Source organism: Sciurus carolinensis, chromosome 5 (genome assembly GCF_902686445.1).
Source record: "Sciurus carolinensis chromosome 5, mSciCar1.2, whole genome shotgun sequence".
In the NCBI taxonomy this organism is placed as follows: Eukaryota; Metazoa; Chordata; class Mammalia; order Rodentia; family Sciuridae; genus Sciurus; species Sciurus carolinensis.
Window position 1 is genome coordinate 132,766,294 of NC_062217.1, and position 18,179 is coordinate 132,784,472.

General features: G+C 36.2%; 1 protein-coding gene across 4 annotated transcripts in view; it reads left to right on the plus strand.

The window, feature by feature from the left end:
• Nrg3 (neuregulin 3) overlaps positions 1 to 18,179 on the plus strand; it is a 1,024,256-nt gene that overhangs the window by 420,469 nt on the left and 585,608 nt on the right. For all 4 annotated transcript variants that reach the window (XM_047553330.1, XM_047553332.1, XM_047553333.1 and 1 more), the window contains exon 2: positions 10,371 to 10,500. In XM_047553330.1, the coding sequence (XP_047409286.1) occupies positions 10,371 to 10,500 (130 nt within the window). The remainder of the gene's footprint in view (positions 1 to 10,370; positions 10,501 to 18,179) is intronic.

Below are 18,179 nucleotides of genomic sequence, written 5' to 3' on the forward strand. Positions count from 1 at the left end.
ACTAATGTCTCTTTGACCATTTTGTTTGAAAGCTCATCTTGACTGACTGCCTTTTTCTTCATGCCCTGATTTATAGACAAAATACCAAGAAGTTTTTCTACTTCTACTATGACACTTGACACAGCAAACATTTAAAGGGAGCAGAGGTTCAAATCTAAACCCATGTAGCTGCAATGCTAATGCCTTCTTAATGCCCCATATACAGAAGAGGAGATTGCAATTCTGAATTCCAAAATAAAGGATGCAAATACAGTCTATGAAGGTATAAAGTAAGATTTTAAATAATTAAAATGAGTGATGTTCATTTTTCTGAAGGATTTTGGAGAATTGTGTCAATATTTAAATATTATTTCTAAGCTATAATAGGATGAAAAGAAAATTTGAAAGAGAAAGTAATAGAAATTCCAAGTCTTTGGTTTTTTTTTTTTTTTTTTTTTTTTGTACCCACCTATCCCCAATACCTACCTCTTGCAGTGTTTAAAGTATGTACTTAGAAAAATTAGTGTTGGGTGGATTAGTGGAAAAATGTATGGATTATACAAAAATAGTGCCCTAAATTATTCTTATGTTTACTTACAGTAGAGAGACCAAGAGAGTGATTGGCAAGGAGGGGCTCAAATATGCACACCTTAATAGAGTCCAAAACTCAGCTCAGGTAGAATTGCAGAGTGCTAAAGAGTGTTCATTAAAGAACCAGGCTCCTGTGTCTTTTCCCCTCTTTCCATTGAAAAGCTGTGAAATTCTAAGAATAGTATATGATCCTTTCAAGCTTCAGTGTCTTTTCTGTAAAATGAAAATAATACTTATACCTGATTAATAGGTTCATTCCAGACCTTATTATCCCATCTTGACTTCTATATCTACCTGTTATCCTGGTTTGAATTGTTAAAACTACAAGTGTTAAATATAGATTTAGACCGTAGATAGCAGAAAGCCTCCTTAATTGTATGGACTATTAAAATACTGTGCTGATTTTATTCTAGTTGTTAAATAACTGCTGCTCAAACCCTTCTGAATGACGCCCTCCATGCCATCTTGGATATCCTGTGCAGGGTTTCCAGATCTCCTCAGTATTAATCCAGGTTCCAGAGTGTTAACATCTGTTCACATGGGGCCATCAGGACTTTGCCTTTTTTTATTTTTTAATGGACACAGATTCATTCTGATTAGAGCTGTCATTTCCATAGCACTTAGTAAATATTTTGAATATTATCTCCACACATAATTTGCAGACAAGAAATTTGAATGTTGAGAAAGTTCTTGAGTAAGCAATTATATAAATGTTTATGAACAATAAACTTTTTTCCATGGAACCTCATCAAACAAAAAATAAACTGAATTATTAGTCTGCCTCAGGTCCACTCACATAAGTACCAATATGTTTTTCATTATTTATCTCCAGATACATCATTACTAATACGGATCTGCAAAATGGTATTTACCTTATCATGCTAAAGGTTTGTGTGAGTCTGGGGTGTTACTATAATCATCATTGTTATAACCATTATGATAGTTATGCACTCAGAAAACATGCATTAAGCATCCTCTGTGTGTTAGGCCCTGGGATAAATTATGAGGATGCAGAGATGGCCTTGCTAAGTTCTTACTAAAATCTTAATATAATTGGGAAAGAAGGTAGTGAATGAACTCCTAGGCAGTCCCTTAGCATTTTGGAGTGATCATAGCATTAGAGATACTGGAGCTCTGAATTCTGGATTCTTACAGCTCCTTCTATCCTGAGGGACTTTGATTTTACATAGATCTCAACCAATTAGAATGCCTTCTGCTGGGCAGAGGTATATAACTGTGCCTGTGAGGTAAAAGGAATAACATGTTTAAATTCATAGAGTCTTAAAGAAGCCTGATGAGTTCCAATGTTGGGAGCCCAAAAAACATAACAGGATAACTGCACAAAGATGTGCAGTTCCCATGAATCTTGTCTTTTCAACTTGTGTGGGAAATTGTAGAATGAGCTAGAAAGTGTTAATTTTGTAGAATGAAGGCACAATGGAGATGTAGGTACAAGGTGAATCACACTCAGATGTGCTATTTAGGTGAGTGTGTCAGCTCTTGACTAGTTGGAATCCAGATGGGGAGAAGATTTTATCAAGTGTACAAGGAGTTTCATTCACATAAAGGTTAATCTGGTAGATGAAGATGTCACAGAGAATGAAACCCTGTCCCCAACATGGGTAGCTTTCTTACATGAGAAATCAAGACCCAATTAGAAATATGCCTAGAGAACAGACTATCAAATGGAGAGTTGTTTAATTCAGATCTGCAAAGACATCTCATTAAAATCCCCCAGTGTACCCAACTTGGAGGACAGGTGCGGACCTGAAGTCTGTCCACTGAACTCTTTCTGCTTTCAAGAAGCTTAAAAGGGAGGCTTAGCGATCTTTTCTTTGGATCTCAAGATTGGCCAATAACCTGCTATTTCCTTCACTGAAGATATTGGTGTTTTATGTACATGCTACTACTCAGCTATAGGCAAGGTGATGTTTTAAAAGGGTAAGATGGTCCTGCTGGCAACCAAATCCAAATGAGCAAACTTGATATTCGATCAAGATACTCTGACTGGGTTTGGAGCCAGAGACAATACCACTTTGCTCCCTCCAAATTGTCTAGGTATCCCTGCCTCTGACCAAAGTGACTGCTACTTTTTTTGTCAATCAGAAACTCTACTGGAGTTCTCCTGTAGCCTCAGTTTTTAATCTTGGTCAATCAGCAAATTGTCTACTTCTTCATAGTATCTAGTCCTTATGCTATGTACCCCTGTTTTCCCAAGGGGGTAACTCAGCATGTGGCATAGTTAACTCACAGTTCAAATTCCCTTGCAAGGCTATTATATCAAACAAAGTCTCTATGGACATATTAAAAATCTCACCTGCTCTAGGTAAAAGTCTGTAATTCAGTGTTAGTATAAGGATATTCACTCAGCAGACATTTATTAAATAATTATTGGGTAACAGGTGTAGGGCTAGTTACTAAGAACACAACTCCACTCCACTCTTTGCCACACACAAAATGTTTATATCTTCCAAAAGAAATTCATGGTCTATGGGAAAAACTGATACAAACAATAAAAATTGTTATTTTTCATAGGAAATCTGAGAATAATCCCAGGGTAAGGCTTGGTCTTGTTAAACTTTGCCAAATCAAATCAAGGTTGAACTTCCCAGACACATGCGTTATCTGTGGCTTAAGAAGATGTGTAGGTGTCACGGATGTCTTTGATTGAAAGAAATGAAAGACAGAAAGAGGAAGTGAACAGGAGGTGACCTAAATGGGAAAGAGGCCTAAGAGAAGAAAGACTCCACTTGGCAACTCAGCCAGAGAGTTTTACAGAGAAAATAAATATCTAAGGGAAATTTATTTTTTGCTAAATTTGTCTCTACCTTCTCACGTGTGCCCTGGACAACAACTCTAGATGACTGTGAGAATCTGTGGAGTCCTGGGTAGCACCTTGAAAAAGGGAGCATACAAAGGCCTCAGAGGATGGGGCATTTGAACAACTGTGGCTTGTGTATTGAAAATAGGAAACAACCGTTATATAAGAGAGAACCACAGATAGAGAGGGCTTAGGAGGATTTGGGTCCTTACATAAGAACCAGGAAAAGCCACGATGTGGTTTTCTACAAGGAAATGACGGACCATTTGTTTTCTACATATATTATGCAAATTGATTTTAAGGCAGATAATTCATTTTAGGGTTCCAAACATGTTTAGGCAGGCCTGGAAGAGGTATTATTCCAGGTGAGATAAGATGGAAAGAGTTGGTATATTCAAAAAAATTTAGAAGGTAGAATCAATAGTATTTGGTGACCGCACATGGAAGATCAAGGAAAGATGGCTCCTAGGCCACTGGCATACATAGTGGGGTCAAACAGGTTTGTGGAGGAAGAACAAGAGTTCAGATTCTAAGAAGTTAATTTCGAGGTATATTTGGGATGGTCACCAGTGAGGAAGGAGTAGGCAGTATGGAATTCTGAGAAAATGATGGGCTTATGGTATAAATCTCAGAGTTATTGGCATGTAGATGACAGAAGATAAATCATACAGAACAGCTGATTCTCATCACCTCTAAGGTTTCTCATGTGATAGTTCTGGGATGAGGTTCATGCTGGCTTATATATGATCCTGGTATTACTAGTTTGAGGGCCATACTATAAGAAGCAATGACTAATGGAATAAGTAAAAGAAAGAACAGAAATAAAAATGTGGCCTTCGGGAAGCAGTATAATAAAGCAAATCAAACTGCATTTGTTTGAGTCCACAAGTTAACAGTTAAGAGAAATGAGACCAAGGATATAAACTCCCTACAATTCACTTTCCCCATTTATAAAATAAGGATAGTAAATAATAGCACAAGATCATAGTGTTCCTTGAAAGCCTAAGAGACTGTTAATGAAAAAATGCTTAGCAAGATGCAGAGTATACATTAGGAGTTATTTGAAAGCCAATACTTTGGCATTTGAATATAGATTAGATGAGACTAAGGTGGCAAAAGCCAAAGAGCAAGAGAAAATTCCAGAATATGTGATAAGATGGAAGCCAGTGAAAGGTTTTTTGGGAAGGCAGGAATTGTTAAAGAGTGTCAGATGCTTTTGAGAATTCCAACAAGATGAGAAAATAAAAAATTCAGTCTCCACTGGATTTAGAGTAACACAGAATGGGCCCTTTCAGTAAAGTAATGTGGAGAGCAATCACATGGTGTTTGTGAAGAATACAGCACAAAATTTAACACAAGATGAGGGCTCCAGTGACTGTATCTACTCTTACTATCATTGTGGTAGAAAGAAGTTTGTAAATGCATGTACTTTTGCACAGGTAGAAGGAAATATATTCCTCTTTAGTATGCATCCTGCAGTTCCAAAATAAACTCATTCCTGTTGAACAAGCTATGTGCCATTCAGGTTTATTTAAGATGAAACCATTTTTAAAAGCAGTATTTTTAGCTGGAAGATGGCAAAATATCATACAAACTGTTAACAAGGGTCTCTTCTATATTTGCAGCAAGAATTGATGGCTGTGGGGTACATCAAGAGCTGTTAGTCCTCACAGCAGTTCCATGACTCAATTGAACATGAAAATTCCTTGCTCGATGTTCCCATTTCTCCCTTGCCAGGGAGTGAACAATTGTCTAATCTCTGGCAGTGGAAAGAAAGCCATCTTTGCCTGTGGTCAACTGAGAAATGTTTTTGTTTTTCCCCTTTCAAACATCACTGGGTTTTTATTCCAGTTTTTCATGGCCATTAAACTTTTTTAAAGTCAGGCTAATGTTCCTATATGGGTGCCGGAAAAAGGGCAAATTCAATAGGAAATTCTAATGTATTGAAGCCCTTTCATTTACACTCTTGCCACAGAAGAGGGTGCTGGAGTCTGCAAACATATTTAAACGTCTTCAGACCTGCTAAGGTATTTTGCAAATCCTAAAAGCTTTTAAATGACATCACCATATTCTTAACTTAGAGAATCTTATGTCTTGAACTTAGTTGGGAAAGAAGAAAACTTTGAGGAATCTGACTTTTGTGAACCAGGAGTGTAGAAGAATTTATTAAGATAGAGTCTTCTCTGTGCATTGGCATTTTTCTTCCTTAGGTGATCTTCCTCTTCTGTGCCAATTGAATCACATATATTCAGGACCCAGCTCCAATGCCAATCCTTTGGGATGCCTTCATAGATAACTATTGCCTGAATTAAGCTCTCCCTTTCTTTGGCTATCTACCATAATTATTATCTATAATAGCCAATTTAGCACTCTTATTCCTGCAACAAACTATGGATTCCCACAGTGTTCAACTTTGTGCTAGAGACTTAGAGAACCTCCAGAAGTAATATGCAGGTTCAACTCAGTACTTAAGGGGAAAACCAGTCATCGTTATATTCATTAGTAAATTAACTTTCATTGCAAAATCTGCAGGGATTTCTGTCTTCCAGCCGTACATTTTCTTCCCATTTTGCCTTTAATGAATTAACCACCACCATGTCCCACTGTGCGTTTAATTACTGTACTGATTGCTTACTATGTATGCTACATGGTGTGGAAAGAATACAGAAGTTAAAAACAAAGCACTCTCCCTGACCTCCCTGGGGAGAGAGACCAAAACCCATAAAAGAATAAGAAAACACATTAAACTACACATAACAAGTGCCAGATGAGTGGTCCAGATAATTGCACAAGTGGCCCCAAGTGATGGGGCACTATGCCTCAACCAGCAGACTTACTTCTCAGAGCTGAGCCCTTGACTGCTGATCATGGGGCTTGGAAAGCTCCTCCTTAGTGCCATCTCTGCTCATCTTATACCTCACAGTCCTCTACCCTTCATGTGCCGCTCTTTAAAAAATTCTTCCTACTTTTTTGTTCATTTTCCCTCATCCTCTATCTTTATCTTTCTGTCTTTATAAAAATCCATGTAATTTGCTTTTGAAACACTTCTCATATACTAATCTCTAAATATGTATTCACTTTCCAGATTTTTTAAAGTGTTTTCTTTTATGATGATAACAAAATCATGCACACTTTTCACCACAAACATTTAGAGAAAGGCTCTGAATAAGCAGATTGTCCTCCCATAGCATCTATTGTGAGGGAGGTGTGGAGGCCTGCTGTTCTCCCCAGGTACTCATGGTCCAATCAGATGGGATAGCCATACGCAGGTGCAGGTGAAAAGAGTGATGTCTACTGAGGCACTCTCTGCGGTGAGGAAACATACAGAAGAGTCTTGAAAGACAAATGGGAATCCATGGCAGTATTGACTCACCTAGACCTTCATTCATACAGTTTTTGAAGGACATTAATAGCTCTATAACAAATTTACCTAAGTGTATGTATAAAATAGAAGTTTTATTAAGTAAATGACAAAAATGGTACCATGTACTATATACCCAACTTAATGTATTAGACTATCTTATTGAGTACAGTTTTAAAAAAATATAAACAGGTTCCCAAGTTCTCAAATACATTCGTAGTTGAGAGTTCTATATCTGATTGCTAAGATATCCCAAAGTTGTTTAGAGCTTACAACTTGGAGTTAGATCTTATTTATTTTTTTATTCCCACAAATGCCCCAGGTTTCCCCTTCAGATCAAAGCCTGCTGTGTTACCTTAGGGCAAAAAAAAAAAAAAAAAAAAAAAAGAAAAGAAAAGAAAAGAAAAAAGAATTGCATCTTCTATTTAATATTCATCTTATTTCTATTTATGTGCTACTTAATACTTTATAATATCTTTTATATGTTAATGAATTAAATGTTTGTGTGTGTAAATATTGGAGGGCATCACCCAAAATCATCACTATCTCTTTGTTAGACTGTATTTTGTGGTAAGTAATAGAAGGTCTGGCCACCAATGATTTAGATATAATATGTTTATTATTTATTTAACAAAAGTCTTAGTAGAATTGTGACTTCATTTTCTGTGTCCATATACACCTTTGGCTTGATTTCAAGAGCAAACTTTCATGTCATGATGAGTGTACCTTACCTTACCCAAAGTCTCTGATTTTAGGCACTCTATGGGGAAATGCTTAGGTGAATTCTAAGATTTCAAATTTATGAATATTTGCATTTTATTGATTTATAAGAAGACCAAATACAGCATACTGTCATTTTAATAACATGAAGCTATTCCAAAGGGTAATAGTGATGTTTTCTTTGAAACCAGTCAAGGCACTCTAAGAGATAAGTATGTGTGTTTTAAATTAATTTCACGATTCTCTAAGCAATGGAAATAGAAAATCTGAGCACATACTAAGCCGCATATCTCTTTGCTTTCCCACCCAGGACTTGCAGAGCCATTTGTGTGAGTCTCTGATAGATGGCAACTTGATGGGCGGTAACCACAGTAGACAGCCTTTGTCAGATGGAAATAATTGATTGTAATTGCTTTGCCATTGTATTGCCTTTGGAGTCTGTAGCTTGTTAAAACCACTGATTATAAAATAAGGATCTCACTTTTTATGCTGTAGGTTATGTTAATGAAAAGCCGTTCTTAAAGGAGTGATCAGTGAATATCAATAAATAGATAATAAGAAATTAGAGGAAAAGTTAACTGACTGATCATGAGTTAATATACTTCAGCAGTCAGAGCAGCAGTCAACTGTGTGGCATTTCATATTGAATATTTTGCTTGGATCTCTTGGATATTAAATATTTCCCACAGAAAGAGATTGATTCTGTGTGACTGTTTATCACACACTACCTTGAATAATAGATCTTCACTGTACAGAAGATCTCTTGGAAAATGGAAAATGTGTCTGTTTGCAGAGCCTTTATTTTGTTTCAAAGTATTAACAGGCAGATATTTTGAAATGGAAAAAAAAAAAGTTCCCATTGTAACACCAAGAAAGAGGACACCAAAAAGTCAATTTTTTCCATGCTTACAATAAATGAGGAATGTGAGAGTTAAGTAAATCTGAAGGTATTGATTTTGAAATATGCATTAACATTAAACATGTACCAAAACAATAGCATGATTGTGAAGTTGTACCTAACTTTTTTCTTTAAGTGGTACAATAACAATTGGAAAAGTTGTAATGAGATCTTAAATGAGCCTCTTTCTTTCATACCATTTAAATGGTTGGTGATGTTAAGAGTTCAGATTTATTGACAGTTTTTTACTGAGCACCGATTCTGATTAGGTTTTGACTTCTCAGGGAGTTCACAGAATAAAGGGATGGATAAACTTAGGAGCAAATTATTATGGCATTAAATGCATAATGGAAAGTGTGGTGTGGGGAGGGAATGTGTCTCAATGGTTAAGAGCCCTGGGTTAAATACTCAGTCCACCCCCCCATAAAACAAAGAGAGAGCATACAGGCAAAATTTCAGAAAGTCCATCTTTCTGTGCTCTACTAACGATTTTGAAATTATCCCCATGACAGTAACCACTCAGGAATATTTATTTCTTTAAAAAATATATTTATTTATGTGTTTATTTATTGTGGTGTTGGGGATTGAACCTAGGGCTTCACACAAACAAGTACCCATTCTACCACTGGCCACATCCCAGCCTCACTGAGGATTTTTAGATGTGGGAGAGACATGAGGAGGTTTCCTTTTAGGATGATTGCTTTCCCATCGGTTTGGAATGATAAGCAAGGGAGAATCTCACTGTGACCTCTAGTTAGTGAGCTGATTTCGTATGCCATGTCAGTGAACATTATAACCAATATACAACTATAAAAAGGAAATTAAAAGAGCTTAAATGTTGAATAATTTATTCATCTTTGACTTTTTAAATACATATATTTTCTCTTGACTGTTAAAGTGGAATTGGTGTTAATACTTCAGATGCTGAAAATTCTGTAACTAGAAAAATGTCTACATATGGTGATAAAGTCTGTATCCTATAGATAGTATGTATTTATGGGTAGTTTCATATTTATGGTAGATATAGATGTATAGCTTAATTTAAAAATATAACTAATTATGATTTTAAAAATACATGTTTAAGAGAATGCTAAAAAATGACAATAATTTGGCCCTGTTAAATATTTACCAGAAACATTCTTCACATGTGATTATCTGTTTCAGAATTTGGAACATTTGCATTTTAATTACATAATAAAAGGAGAAAGTGAAAGAATAATTAGCTTAGCTATTAGCCAATTGTAGCTGTAGCTAAAAAAACTCAAAAGCTAACATGGGTTTTTCACAGACAGTCACGATATACATTGATCAGATGTTTAATGACATTTGGCAACAATAAAACAAAAGAGATATTGTTTCAAAACTAAAATTAATGAAAGTGGATTTGGGTGTTTGACTCAGGATCAATCAACGTTTACTGTTAATGTGTCCTCAAACGAGGCTTCTCTGGAGTGACTCCAATTGTTAAAACCCAGTGAAGAAACACAGTGATCTCATTAACCTCAGGCGATTGGCTCAGGAGACCTACTGGATTGGTGTCTAGGTGGATGCACATGTCCCTGTGTAATATGAAGTAGAATTGCATAACCTACACACGCACCTTCATGTACTTTAAATCATATCTGGAATTAGTATAATACCAATTACAGTGTAAACGGTGTGTAAATAGATGTTACGCTGTATTGTTTAGGCGATACAACAAGATCATAAGTGTAGATATGTTCAGTACAGATGCAGCTTTATCTTTCTGAATATTTTCCATCTGTGGTTGGTTGAATCCCAGGGTGTGGAACTTGTGGATATAGAAGGCTGACTAGGACCACTGAGCACAGTAGGTTAACCAGCTCTGTTGCTCAGTACTGTTCAGTGTCAGTCCTGTCTCAAGACCCTTCCCTTGTACCCCATGCACAGGCCTCAATGCACACATCTGGGCCAGTGACAGGAGCAGTTGGTGTTGGATTGCATGCTGACAGCGTTTCCCTCTGTGCTCTCCTTGACAGATACAACGACATATTCCACTGAGAGATCCGAGCACTTCAAACCCTGCCGAGACAAGGACCTGGCATACTGTCTCAACGATGGCGAGTGCTTTGTGATCGAAACCCTGACAGGATCCCATAAGCACTGTCGGTAAGCCATTGCGACTGCTGGTGTCAAGGGCAGGTCCTACTGAGGATGGAGGTGGAAGGTGCAAGTGAGCTTGAGAATATATAGCATCTGGGATGTATATAGTCCTGCCATTTGAATGGAAATATTGAGTCTTAATATGGAAAGGCAAAGCAGGTATCTCCTTAGCATTCAAGGGACAAATAAGAGAATAGATGAGGTGTAAATTTTAGCTAAACAAATCAGGGAACACATAGGTTTATACTGCCAATTTAAAGGAAATAATTTCTTTAGAAGCCTACATTTCTGGCATGGGACTTAGGTTTGTCTCCTTGTACTCAGAAATAATCCTTTCTTGCAAATCTAAGGACCATGGCAAGAAAATCAAACGCTCTTGTTAGGTCTAGAGTTTTGATGTTTCATGTGAACCAAACCCCAGAGAATGTAACTGTGTCCAAAGAGGACTGCATTTTATTTTGATTCTGCTGTCCTTGATTAATTTCAATACTTTTTTTTTAACACTCTGATGATGAAACAATCTCCAGCAAGATGTTGTAAATGAAATCACAGTCCTGTTATAGTCTAGTAGACAACTACTTAAGGAAAATTCCCAGCAGAGATCAGAAAGGTGTTTAATTGGTTTTTAGAGACATAGGTTATGTAACAGCTAAAAATAAAAACAAGTGGAGATAAAACAGTTCTCTTGTAGAGACACTGCAGCTTTAAGGCTCAATAGAAGAATCAAATTAACATGCAAAAAATATTTCCCACCGAGCTTTTATTTCCAACACTACCCTGGTAATTTGTTTTTCCTTGCAATTGTGTATGCTTCAGTGATCACATATATCCACACCCCTTTTCTTCTCTTTATTTACTCTTCTCATATGACACAGTTATTAAATTAATTATTCTGAATCGTGAAGCATGGAAAATTATGACTTTTCCCCCCCTCAGTTGCTATTATAAACCTTTATTCCCATGTTGTTTCATTAACAGTGAAGAGAAATGCATCTTACAGTTAGAGTTTTAGAATGTGACAGCAAAACATCTGTGACTCCAAAAGTCAGATTCAGTCCATAGAGAGGACATGTTTCCACAGGGCATCAGCATAGGTCTAGAAGAACTGATAAATGATAGTTGCACATCTCTGTAGAAGTTACCATATATCTCCCAGCATGGTGGTCTACACCTGGAATCCCAGTGACTCAAAAGCCTGAGGCAGGGGGATCACAAGTTTCAAGGTGAGCCTCAGCAAACTAGCAAGACTCTAAGCTATTGAGCAAGACCCTGTTTCAGAAATTTAAATAAATAAATAATTAAATAAAACAAGGGTGGGGTGTGGCTTGGTGGTTAAGCACCTGCCCCTGGTTCAATCCCTGGTACCAAAAAAAAAAAAAAAAAAAGTTACCATATGTCAAATAGTACTGAAATAGTACTGAGGTCTTTATTTCCTTGCTTTTGACATGTGATTTTCCTGTGACTTTCCCAATGCCATCACATTTATTCCATTTGCAAATCCTTCACCCCAATCCTATCCATCGTGAACTTGAGTTTGGGATGAAGGTGCATGGGGATTGGTCCTCCCCACACATCTCTTCTCTTGCCACATGTATTATATCCAACAGGACACAGGTAGGAAGTACACAAGTGATCTTTCCTCATAGGAAAATGAATGAGGTACATTTGCAAAGCCTGATGTGGGTTCAAGGTCTTTTAGACATTCGGCTACATGTTAACCTTACCTTAGTCAATCTAGTGTGATCATCATATGGAAGAGGGTGCTATCATGTGAATTTGGCTGGTGCTCCAGAGGTTCATGTGTTAAAGTTTGGTCCCTTGTCTGTGGATGTTGAGGTGTTGGAACCTTTATGAGGTTGGGCCCTGTGGAAGGTAACTAGGTCATGGAGGTTCCACCCACTTGGGGATTATTGCCGGCTTGCAAGTGAGGGACAGGTCTCCTTAGAGGGGTTTAGTTACCTCATCAGCAGACTGTTATAAAAAGAACAAGCTTGCTATCTTCACTGTCTCTTGCTTCCTTGTTCACACATGTGCCCTTCCACATGCAGCTGGTTCCCTCCTGCTTCTTGCCATAATGTCATGCAGTCTGGGACCCTCACTGGGATGTTTGGGCCTTCCAGTCACCAGAATCATGACTGAAATTAACCTCTGTATTTCATGAGTTACCCATAAACTCGGATATTGTGTTACAGCAATCCAAAATGAATGAAGGCAGTGGGTAGTCACTTAAAGTTGTACTCCCAATCCATTGAAGGAAGGATGAATTAGAAGTATCAGTTAGTGTAGCAATTTTCTTTAGTGATATTCTTCTACAAGGAAGAATCAGATCAGGTCCCACCATAGTATGCAGGCTGATAAGATTCATCTTTTTCAAAGATGAATTTGTAGACAGGTACAAAATAATTCTTTTTTTTCCCTGACGTACGGCTTTTCTAATTCTTTAGTTGATGGCTGTATTAACTTCCTAGGGCTTCTATAACCAAGTATCACATACTATGTAGCTTAACAGCAGAAATTAATTTTCTCACAGTTTTGGAGATTAGAAGTTTAAGATGAAGGTGCCAGCAGGGTTGGTTTCCCCTGAACTTTTCTTCTTTGCTTACAGATGGTCATCATCTCCCGGTGACTTCTCTTTGTCCTCTATAGATTTGTGTGTTCAAATTTGCTCCTCTTGTATGGGCACTGTTCAGACTGAGTTTGAGTCCAACCTAATGAACATCTATTAACATAATTATCTTGGTAAAGATCTTTTCTCCAAATATGATCACATTCTGTGGTATTTAGGTTAGCACTTCAATATATGACTTTTTTGTGAAATAATTCAGACTCATGATAGATCTTCAACCCAGAAAAGGAATCCCTTGCTTTTGTGTGAATGCATATGCATGTTTAATTTTTGTAACACATACAAGTGGAAATAGATCTGTGGTTTAGCTGGAGCAATGTGCATGTGTAATAATTTTGATCTTCTGTCTTCATATTTCTTGCATATTTCAGTTCAGACAACTTGTTATTTAACATACACTGACAACATAGCTAATCGTGACAAAAGACAAGCTTAAGACAGGGTTGGAACTCAAGTAAGTTAATAGAGGCCTATAAATCTCCTACTAGTGTGTATGAATAAATCACATATCATACGTGCCTGCTATTCATCTCTCAGGCTTTGCTGTGAATAAAAGACATGCATTTGTTCCTACATCAGCCACTTCTAAAAATTCCAGCATAGTTATTAATAATGCGGCATTTTATATAGCACTCTATTTAAGTAGTATGTTTCATTCATTCTTCTCCCATTTGAGAAATGTTTATTGAGGACCTCCTATCACTGAGAGAATGTTGAATAAATACATACAGAAATGAATTTAAGAATTAAATGGCAATGCACTTTGTAACATGTTTCAAGAAGTGAAATACTTCATTGTTAGGAAATAACAAAAAGAAAACAAAGTGCTTTGAAATGACCAGCATGCTTACAGTGGCATCACTATGACATATTAGTTACCAGATTATGTCTCAAGCAAAATAAGACACCTTTTAGTATATCAGAGCAGCAGTACAAAGGCTTGCACGTATATCTAATGTATAGTTTATTGTTCCCATGTCACAAAGATTATAAATGAAAATCTGAGAGAAATTAACATGATGTTTTCTCAATTAAAAAAAATACATTCCTATGATAAATTACATCAAATATGTTTCCATGTTGGGAAAAGATACCTTGTTCTGACACATTCCTTTTTCATTGCCAGGGAGAAATAGTGGCAGAGCTTCCAAACTATCTGTGATAGAGATCCTAAAATTACATGTTCAAAAAAGCGCAGTGTGAATTTCAGGAAAAAGCAGTGTGTCGGGGTTAGGGGGTAAGGTTTTCCCTTTGTTATTGTCTCATTTTGTGAGCATTTTCAATTTTTTTGAAAAAGCACTTATATTTCTAATAATTAAAAATAGAAAGCAAATTAATAAAAATTTAAAAGGAGTTCTAAGGTCATAGTCAGGCACAGTGACATACACCTGTAATCCCAGTGGCTCTGGACACTGAGGCAGGAGGATTGCAAGTTCAAAGCCAGCCTCAGCAACTTAGTGAGGCCCCAAGGAACTCAGTGAGACCCTGTCTCTAAATAAAATATTTATTTTTTAAAAAGGCGGGGGATGTGGCTCAGTGGTAAAGTACCCCTGGGTTCAGTCCACAGTAAAAAAAAAAAAAAAGAACAATAAATAAACAGGGAAAATTGGAAATTGGTTCTTCTGAATAAAAATATATTATGAAGTCACATATTTTCCACATGCTAATTAATAAAAATGGATCTGGGAATACAGTGAGTCTTAGATCAAGGATAGATTCATAAACCAGAAGGAAAATGAGGAAATGAGGGACTGAGCGTTTGATAAGGTTGCCTATCCGATAAACCAAATCCCAAGCATATTTGACCTATCTATACAGAAGTTGTTCTCAATGGAGTCAGAAGGTAATGCAGTAAATAAATAAAACCTAAGGAAAATAAAAAAATAAAATGACGTATTTATTTATGTCAGCAGCTGAAATAAACTTGGGAGCAAAAAGAAGTAATGGAAAGGGAAAATATGCAACATTGACAGGACAATGTGTTTTGATCTGAACATTTGATACAACATTGCATTTTGATTTGTTTACATTAAATCAGAAACAAGATTATAAGCTAACCTATGAAAAAACTGAACAAGAAATATGGCAAAGAATTAATAACAAGAAATCACATAGAATACCTAGGGTAATACTAAAATAAAATCTGAATAGGGAAATGGCAAAAGGGAAGAATATATTCTTCCCCTAAAAAGGAATACAGGTGACCCATAATATGAAGAAGCATAACTTCACAAAGGAATGCAAATCAGGGTTTGGGGTTTGGGTTTTGGAGGGTTAGGGGGATTTTTTTTTCTTTTTGCATGTGATATATTTATTGACTTAAAGTCAATTCCCAGTTTGCTGAGTGTGCAGTGAAACATCTCATGTTCTACTTGCAGGAGTATGCTTTGTTAAGCACTTTCTGAAGGCAGTGTTTCCACATGTGTGGAAAGTCTTTATACTGTTTATAACAAGCTAGCCTACAGAAATGTATGTGAATTTATTTGCAGGGATGGTCTCTGTATGTATATTTGTAATAGCAGAATGCTCAAAAGTCTGAATTTAAGTGTCTATATAAATTAGAATGTATCTGCATGTTGAGTTCTCAAAATATTTTAAGGACAATAAAATATTCATTATGTCTTATTACATATGAAAGGATATAAACTTATGCAGTTGAACACACAATAGAACCCTAATTCTGAAAGGGAACTAAATAAAAAGGTTAATAGTGTTTGTAACCATTTTCTTTTTTGAATTTTTCTGAGATCTTTACACATGTAATTCCTTTATGTAACACTTAGCTAAGACACTTGACTCCTGCTTCTAGTATTTTCATTAAGAAAGATAGTGTTCTTGTCTCTATTAAATCAAGGTCATTATAATCCATTATTATTAGATTGATGAAAGAACTTTTAATTAAGTGCTTTAATATTAAACTATTCCAAGTCTATTTGACTGCATCTACTCTTTCTTATTAATAGTTTATTGGTGATCTGTATAATAATTCTTATTGAAGTCATGTTTTGAAAACTGATTAAAATATATTTAGTAGCAAATTAAGATAGGTAGAAAAGGAAACCATGTCACTAGAAACATCTTGAATCAAAACATTTGCACAAAACTAGATAGGCTATAATCAATTTATTGTCATGCCATTGCTAGAAATTTTATAAACTTGAGAAATGGTACTACCTATATTTTTCTGGAGCAAAAGAGGTAGACATTATAAACTGAAAAGATGGTTAGGCATTTGGATGGGCCAAACGTGGTTTAAGATCAGATTCAAGTTAAAAAGATGTGTCTCTTCTGAATTGAAGCTCATTAAATGTTTCACCAACCTTTCTACAAAAATGGATTTTCAAAACTTTGGAAATGATACCATTTGAGCTGAATTTGACCTGTAGTGATCATTTTGGAAATCTATCAAGCAATTCACTTGAAGAGACTTGAATCACTCGAAATATGGAACCGCTTGAAAAAGAAGAAAGCAGTCTAGTAGCAACCATTGTCCAAGGGGATAGTTTGGGAAAAGGTCTGATGGACTTGTATAGCAACGTGAGAAAATGCTAGTGGAAGTTGGAGAGTGGGGGCAGCAGGCGAAGAGGGAGCAGGGAGAGGCAGGTGAGGAGTTGCTGCTCCATGCTATGTCTATTTCTCTCTGAGTAGGTTTTGAAATAAAAACTTCCCTCTTCACGAGAATTGATTGAGAACGGTGTAACCACATCTCTATGATATAGTATATAAAATTGCAGGACCATCCCAGTTAATGCTTTGCTTTTTCACTTAGGAGGTGTATTAGCTCTTCCACACAGGAAGGGTCTCTTTTATCAAATGGTTCACCAGTAAGTGTTCTGAGAGCAGCAGCTCATGATTCCATGTGGCTGAGGTAAGTGAGAAGGAAAATGGAGTTTTGGAGCATATCCCTGAACTCCATCAACAGGAGAGGATAGAGGATGGGATGTCTAGAAATCCAGGCTTAGTGGTTAAGTCCTTGCAGTATGGGGTTAATCATAAGGTGCAGTGCCTTAGAAGTACATCAAAGAAATGCTCAGAAGCATGTCTGCCATGGCTTAAATGTAATTTGAGTAATTTGCAATATCCCTGTTTATAACAGGTGGACTACTGATTGCTCTTGACTAGAAGAAATGAGCCAAGTATAATGATTCTTCTGTGTAGACATAATTTGTCATGATAGTCTCAGAAATTGAACAAACAGTACTGCACGAGGCATGTCATTTTGTAATTCCATGACTACCTATAAGTGCTTTACCTTTAACTTCTTTATATAGATCTTCAACTGATATGTTTAAAGGTTATCTAAATACCATGCAAAATACCAAAAAACCAAATCTAATAGAGTAAAAGCACAAACTATTTAGCTATGGGGGCTGCGGTTTTACCTTCTTTTCATGTTTTCTGTGTTAAATGGCAGCTGTAGCTGAAGAAATGGTGTTTTGAAGTGGTCATGAGGCATGGGTTTGTTTTTGTTGTCTAAGAATTGACATAAATTTGTTATTTTTAAAAGATAGTTTCCTGATGTGAGTTGGAGTAGGAGGTTCAAGACAAATGTAGGCTTTCAATGCCAAGAGAACTGAGTTTAAAGTTCTGTTGAACTTTCTACTTGATGTATGGTATTTCTTCAAGTCATTTAAGCAGAATCATCAGTCCTTTATTAAATAACATAAAATTTTAAAACATGTTAAATATCTACCCCAAATGGTAGATAAAAGAATGAAATGCAATTATATATAGAATTTATATATAGTATGTATACATATTGTGTCTGTGTATACATATAATATGTATTATATAAACATACCCACATATATATGCATATATATGCATGCATGTATGTAAATATGGGTATCAGATCCTCATATGATACCTCTTTCCTCTTCCTTCCTTAGGCTTACACTGAAACCTTTGAGTAAAAGCATGTTTGCAGGAATCAGAAATAAGAAATACATTGAAATGATATAATTTGCCTCATTTAATTAAGAGAAGATTCAGGTTTTAAAGTGGGGAGAAAGCATAACAAAACTTCTTGTGCATATTCTGAGAGCTTAGACTTCCTACT